At 42.7% G+C, this 7,406-nt stretch overlaps 1 protein-coding gene across 1 annotated transcript; it reads left to right on the forward strand.

Moving 5' to 3' along the window:
* The first annotated feature begins 1,077 nt into the window (after window positions 1-1,077).
* Window positions 1,078-6,063, forward strand: ZBTB8OS (zinc finger and BTB domain containing 8 opposite strand). The gene is made up of 7 exons (XM_010188480.1): window positions 1,078-1,165; window positions 2,912-2,936; window positions 4,032-4,153; window positions 4,376-4,458; window positions 4,842-4,894; window positions 5,157-5,193; window positions 5,857-6,063. The coding sequence occupies exons 1-7, from the start codon at window positions 1,078-1,080 to the stop codon at window positions 5,941-5,943; spliced, it is 495 nt and encodes a 164-aa protein (XP_010186782.1). The 3' UTR covers window positions 5,944-6,063.
* Window positions 6,064-7,406: the final 1,343 nt, after the last annotated feature.

Raw genomic sequence — 7,406 nt, forward strand, 5'->3', positions numbered from 1 at the left:
TGCGGCCGCGGTTTTCTCCCATCACCACAGCTGTGGGCTCATCGTGTGAGCCGGGACTGGTGCGTGTGTGGGGCAGAGGCCTGGCCTTCACAGTTCTTGCTCCTCACAGAGCTGCTCAGAAACCTTTGGATTACCCTCGACTTGCTCTTGGGTTATTAATTGTCCATAATCGCTAATAATTTCTCTTTTTCCCTAATTCAGTGCAGCGGTGACCCCTGCTTGGTACGTAGCTGGTTCTGGTCGGCCTGCTGTGGGTAACCTGGTGTGCTCAGTCGTGGATCTGACCATCTGCAGTCAAGGCTTAACAGGTTTAAAATCAAAATGTGTGTTCATCTGGGTTTATTCCCTCAGAGGAGCACTGGCTTCTCAATTTCAGGCTTCTCTGTGTAACATAATTAGACGCTTACCAGAAAACAGAAACTGGAAATCCCATGTAGTCTTGATGAGGCTGCATGCTAGGCTAGAAAGCATGGCTTTTTTTTCCTAAAGAAATATGTGTAATGGCACGTCTAGGGGTTTGGAGGCAATGGATATTTCAGCTTGCTGTGTAATGTACCAGTGAGTTGTGTACTCTCAGCTGTAAAATTCATTATAAGTTACCTGAAGCATGAAAGTTTAACTCATTGTACAGCTGTTTTCATTATTACTGTATTGTATTATTTAAGAATAAATTAAATGCTTGATGTTGTACACCACAAGGAGGAGGAAGCATGGTTTTTCACATTAAAAGCTGAAGTCCGTGCTTTCTGTAAGGACTGTAGTCCCTTCTTCACTGGCTGAACATAACTCATGAGGCAAGCAATGTAAGACTGAACTCTGAACTTCCCCCATCTACCAGTGACAGTTTTGATAGCGAACAACTTTAAAGACGTGCATTTAATGCCGTATTTTACATACCTGAGCCTGTCTACAACTGTTCCAAAACTGCCGTTTGAGTGAAAAACCGAACTGAGAGGCACTTCTCCCTTTTCTGCCGCAGCATCGCATGGGAAGCCTGGCAGGGGAGGAAGCTCTGGCGGAGGTGGCCACGTTCCCTGCCACCAGGAAGTGAGCGAGCGTCGCTGAAACCCAGCAGCTATGGCAGCCGACGAGAGGGACTACAACCTGACAGAGGAGCAGAAGGCAATCAAAGCCAAGTACCCGCCGCTCAATAAGAAATACGAATGTGAGTGTTTTTAACGCTATCCTGAGAGCTCGATCGTGAGGGGGAGGGAGGGGACGGAAGCCAGCAGGATACGCTGCTTAGGGGTTTCTTAATGTGCTGGTATTGTGTGTGTTTGACTGTGGGATGCATCTATAGTTGAATATCAACAACTTTATCACAGATAAATGACTTTGTTGCTGTGGGTGCTAAAGAAATCATGATAGAAATACATTAGTTAAGGCTCACTTGGAAAACTTCCCCCTTTCGAGCTATTTCTTAGCAAGGCAGTACATTTTTCTACCACTCTCTTAAAGGAAGAGGCACTTGAGAGTGTGTTAGTCATCTGTGTGGTGCTTTTTCTCCTACATGCACTACTTAAAGATCATTATTTCTCTTTCAAGAACATCTCAAGCAAGTGGTGGCAGCCCAGGGCTACCTTAAGGCGCTCATAGGAGACCATTCAGTGACTTTTCTATTTCAGCAGTGTCTGTCTGGAGGGACAGTGTCTGTTACTCTGTTAGAATGTATATTTTTAGGGTGTGTTTACATCTTTATCTGATAGCAGGGCGGAAATATGGTGACGTATTGCAATAGTCACGCTGTTTCCATGACTGGAAGGAGTTTTACTCTTCTTTTACATCCACTGGAATTTGTTTGTTTTAGAGACTGTTGTTGAGAATCCATTAATAGTGCGTGAACGATCTAAACAGCATCAGGACAATCTTTCAGTTAGAGTTAGCCTGGCGTGGCATTTATTTTACATCCCAAATTAGCTCTGTTTCTGCCAACCTGGTATAATTTTGCATTTCTCTCACTCCTCTGAATGATGTTCATGTAAAACTTGATACATGCTTGGGATGCTAATCTTACCTTATTGGTGAAGGTTGCTTTCTATTTTGTATTGCATACTTTAAAAAAGAATTCTCCTTTTTGCATCATGGGTGGTTTTGGGTGTGGACAGGTGTATTTCTTCACAGAGCTGGAAATATTGGCAAATCTCATCGTCTGCATGAATAATTTTCAGTCCTGCAGACTTCAGCAAAAACTCTTTACTCCTGGTTAAAGTTTCTTTTTATTGCAGTTGAGTTATAGAAGCCTGTTGTGTTACAGCACCCATAGCTTGCACCCAGGACTGTACACACAGGGCACTGACATAATTGTATTAAACATAACTATATATCTATTTAGTTTGCAGAAGAGGAGACTGAGGGGAGACCTCATTCATGTTTATCAATATTTAAAGGGTGAGTGTCACGAGGATGGAGCCAGGCTCTTCTCGGTGACAAACAATGATAGGACAAGGGGTAATGGACACAAACTGGAACACAGGAGGTTCCACTTCAATTGGAGAAGAAACTTCTTCTCAGTGAGGGTGACAGAGCCCTGGCCCAGGCTGCCCAGAGAGGTTGTGGAGTCTCCTTCTCTGCAGACATTCAAAACCTGCCTGGACGCCTTCCTGTGCAACCTCATCTGGTGTTCCTGCTCCGGCAGGGGGATTGGACTGGATGAGCTTTGGAGGTCCCTTCCAGTGCCGAACGTTCTGTGATTCTGTGAAACACTGGTTTTCTGCTTGGCAGAAATAATCCAAGGTTCCACCCATGCTGACTTTTTCTAATATACTGGAAAATGGATTAGCACTGGTTTACATTGGAAAGTTAATACAAGAAGTTCTTGTTATAAAAGGAAATCAGATATTGTTGGGGTTTAAGCGTGATGTTTAAAATACGTTTGGTGATGTCGTGCCTCTTCTTTTTCCTTCCCTTTCAGATCTGGATCACACAGCAGATGTGCAGTAAGTATAGGCAGCTGGGATTTCTCAAAATAACAAATTGATTATTTCTTACACTGCTGTAAATCTGGAGTAACTGTCAAAGCCTGGTTGCACACACACCCCTTATGGAACAGCGAAATGTCTCACACTGGGTTTTTTGATGATTTACTTCGTTTCTGCCCTTGGGAGGTCACAGAACCACGAGTTTGGTTTCTTTTCTAATGTAACATTCCTATAGTGCTTCTGATTAAGCCTCCGTTAACTGGAAGTGTCTTTTGAAGTCTTTTAATCTCTTTCCCCTTAAACTAAACTTCTTCTGAGTAGTCCATTTCTTACAGACATCAATTAGCTGTATTGGGAAGTGTTGCCTGGTAAAACATTCATTTTCCATATTCTCACAATAAACTCTTCTCACAAACCGCAGGACTGAAAGTCTCTGTAGTCTGCCCAAATGCATAGGCATGGAAAATCAAGCATTTTTATTTATTCACTTCCTCTGTGTTAATTTTCATGTTCTGAAAATTAACCCCTCAGTTCAAGAAGGACAGGAACTGCTGGAGAGAGTCCAGCGCAGGGCTACAAAGATGATCAAGGGAGTGGAGCATCTCCCTTCTGAGGAGCGGCTGAGGGAGCTGGGGCTCTTTAGTTTGCAGAAGAGGAGACTGAGGGGAGACCTCATTCATGGTTATAAATATTTAAAGGGTGAGTGTCACAAGGATGGAGCCAGGCTCTTCTTGGTGACAAACAATGATAGGACAAGGGGTAATGGGCACAAACTGGAACACAGGAGGTTCCACTTCAATTGGAGAAGAAACTTCTTCTCAGTGAGGGTGACAGAGCCCTGGCCCAGGCTGCCCAGAGAGGTTGTGGAGTCTCCTTCTCTGCAGACATTCAAAACCCGCCTGGACGCCTTCCTGTGTAACCTCATCTGGTGTTCCTGCTCCGGCAGGGGGATTGGACTGGATGAGCTTTGGAGGTCCCTTCCAATCCCTGACGTTCTGGGATTCTGTGATTTCTCCCCCACATAACTTTGGGGTCTGGTGTGGTGGTTTTTTGGTTGTATTTTTTGGAGTTTTTTGTGTTTTCGGGCTGGTAAATGATCCCTTGTCTTTTTAGGCTACACGCCTGGGGAGACACTTTGGAAGAAGCATTTGAGCAGTGCGTTATGGCCATGTTCGGCTACATGACCGATACAGAGACCGTGGAGCCTGTGGATACAGTAGAGGTAGAGGCAGAAGGTGAGGCTGCATTCACTTTTTATATTGGCACTGTACGAACCCTGAGGGAAAAAGGTACCAAAATTCTGAATCTTTACATGTAGTGGTTGTTGCAGTTCATTAAAACCTAATTAAGCATCACTAGTCTGAATCTTCTAATAGTGCAGAAGCTGTGCATCTGATGTACTCTTAAAAACGTTTGCTGAGAATCAACTGCCTGTCTTCTCCGCTTTAACCATGCAGGCCATGACATGTTGTCTCTTCTCTTCCACTTCCTGGATGAGTGGCTGTATAAATTCAGTGCTAATGAGTTCTTTATACCCAGGGTAAGTGTTCTGGTTTGATCTTTTTCCATTTGTAGGTTGAGGCTATTCCCTGATAATACCAGTTCTGAGTGCACTGTTACTTTAGGGGAAAAAGGGACACACTTAAGCACAACACATATGAAAATACCAGGGAAGAAAGACTTGAGAAACAAATTGTTAAGCTTTGTTAACCACAAACACCGATTATTAGCTCCTATTTTATGGCAAAGGCAGCTCGGCTGCCTTCTTGTTCCAAGTAGCGGTGTATCTCTGAGGCTGCTCAGATTCTCTGGTTGTAGATTCTGTTTAAACAGTGGAATATAACCCTTATAAATGGGATTTACTGAGAGTTTCTGCCTGAAGATAGAAGGTGTTACTTATTTCTCCTCTTGCTTTCTCTGCAGGAGGTGAAAGTGCTTTATATTGACCGAATGCAGTTCAAAATAAGATCAATTGGGTGAGCTTAAACCATCAGTTGTGTACAGAATATCTTTACTGAAAATGCATATGTTGCCTTCAGATTAACCACTCTGAAATACTGTGGTGTGCTGGAGTTCACCAGTACTTTCAAATAAATGGATTGTGGACTTCTTTTCTTCCTTTGAGGCTTTTAAAGTGATGAAAATCTCACTGTCCTATGCTCCACAATGAAACTAATTATAACACTTGATAAATATTACCAAAACCTCAACCACCTCTCTTCGTTTTTGCCTTTAAAGGTGGGGAGAAGAGTTCTCTTTACCCAAACACCCCCAGGTATGCCGTGGTTCATCTGTACATCTTTTAGGGGTTGGGATGGGGAGGTGTGGTGTCTTTTAAATCAGGTCTCAAGAGATCCAAGTTTAAACACTGAATGCTAGCACAGGCACTAAACTGAAGATCTCACTTTCTGCTTGGTTTTTGTGATGCTTTCCTGAAACTCTCGACCTGAGCAGTTTGATGCTTCCTCAGCACCAGCAAAACTCAACAGTTGGCTTCTTTTTTTGTGATGCTGGTAACACAGCAAACCAATCTACATTCAGAACATGTACATGGGTTTGGTTTTCATACAATTATTACTGGGTTTTGCCTTTTTTTTTCCTCTAAAGAATTGCTAGAAGCAAATCCGTATCTCCTGGCCAGCTCTTGAGCTGTGTCAGTATTAGCACAGCAAACGTCGATGTGTCAGAGGTAAGAGGAAAAATTTGTACTGTAAATAAAATAAGGATAAAATTACTTACTCATTGTTTGGCCTGGCCGAGTCCTTACCATTAGTTTGCCAAATTTCTTATTCATCAGAACAAATGCAGTTGCAGCTTTTTGGGGAGAAAATCTGTTAAACTGGCTAGCATTTGTAGGAGGTGACAAGTACCTTGTATTATGAACTGCTACAAGAGATAGCAATTAGAAAATCCATGCTTTTGTGTCTTGTCTTTCTAGGGTACAGAGGTCAAAGCCATAACTTACTCGGCAATGCAGATCTGTGAAGATGAAAAGCCAGAAGTCTTTGTCATCATTGATATTTAAAGCAAGGAAAACATGGTTGAGTGGATACCCTTCATTGGCTGGCAAGAGTCCCTTGAAAACTGTAATCCCAGTGGAAGTAACTAAGGAATTGGCCGACTGAAGTCATAAATTGAAGGGAGTAATCGCGGGCAGTGTCAGCCTGTGTTTTGACTTTAGGAGGGAGAGACAGAAATACCTGCATGCCAGGAAAAAAGACAACAAAAATTGGGGGTTTTGGGGGTTGTTGAGGAGAGTTGTAGGGGTTGAAAGCCTCTCAGGAACGCTAGTGGTCGGATTTTAAGGCTGGTACATGTGTTAGGTGCTGTACAAACTAAATGGAGAAATTAGTGGAGTTGCTAGCTAAAATACTGCCTTTTTGTAGGTGGCAGGAGATAATATTAATCTATACGGGGTTTTTTGGCAGATTTAAGTACTCTAATTCTGAGGTGACATCCCTGCTTATATAAGAGGTCCAAAATATCTGCAATGAGGCAGAGTAAATGTAGAAAAAATCTGTTTAAAGCACACCTAAGAAATTATACCTGTTAGAAAAACAAACCACCTTCTAGGCTACTCCTAAAAAAAAGTCGTGCCAGCAGGTGGTGCTGAATTGCTGTAAATAAATTTCCACGTGAACTCCTAAAGCATGTGGCCGTGTACGTGGAATCCTAATAGCACCTATTATCACCCTAAAAAGTAGGCAGTTTTGGTGCTGCTGTAGAAAGGGATGCGCCAGATTCACTCCCAACTGTGTCTTAGAGTTGATTCTCTTTTAAAAAGCAGACAATTCGGATCAGCTTCACTATCTTCCTTGATTTAAGGCTAATACAGTCAGTCCTTTACTGTCAAAGGATTATGGACTTAAAGTCACTGAATCAAAATTAATTAAAAATAATTGAAAGTGTATTTTGTTTGAAATCACAGGACAGCAAATGTGTGTTGCCTGCCGTTATTTAACTGTGAGAGGAGCACAGTGAGGGCCTGACCTGCTTTATTTATTGTAAACGCTACAAGTGCCTCACTTTCTGGAGGTAGTGTCTTTATTTTGTCATAAAGTCATCTTAAATAGATCTGGTTTTATATCCGTGTTGTGCAGATTGAGGGATAAAATCTCTATTTTTTGAGAAAGCTTCAATGCTGAAATAAAACTTGAACTGACACAATTAATGGATTTGTGTGTGGATAATTTTGGCCAGTGCATTTTTAACACCAATTAATGACATTTGTGCTTTGCTAAGATGAGCAGACCTTTTCTTTTTGTAAATAAGGATGATGACACGCTTCTTTAATGGTACAAACATCAGTTTGATTCTCACAACTGGCTTTTCTTTCCTGTGGAGCAGCCCAAGGGCTCCATCACATGCCCACTCCGGAGATAGGCCGGACACAGCGGCGCTGTGGAGGAAAAGCGAGCCCTGGGCCCGCCTGCTGGCGCTGCTCAAAATGAACGGCTCCAGGCTTTTCCCCGGCACCGCAAACCGGCG

The sequence above is a fragment of the Mesitornis unicolor genome, unplaced genomic scaffold (assembly GCF_000695765.1).
Source record: "Mesitornis unicolor isolate BGI_N332 unplaced genomic scaffold, ASM69576v1 scaffold39097, whole genome shotgun sequence".
NCBI lineage: Eukaryota > Metazoa > Chordata > Aves > Mesitornithiformes > Mesitornithidae > Mesitornis > Mesitornis unicolor.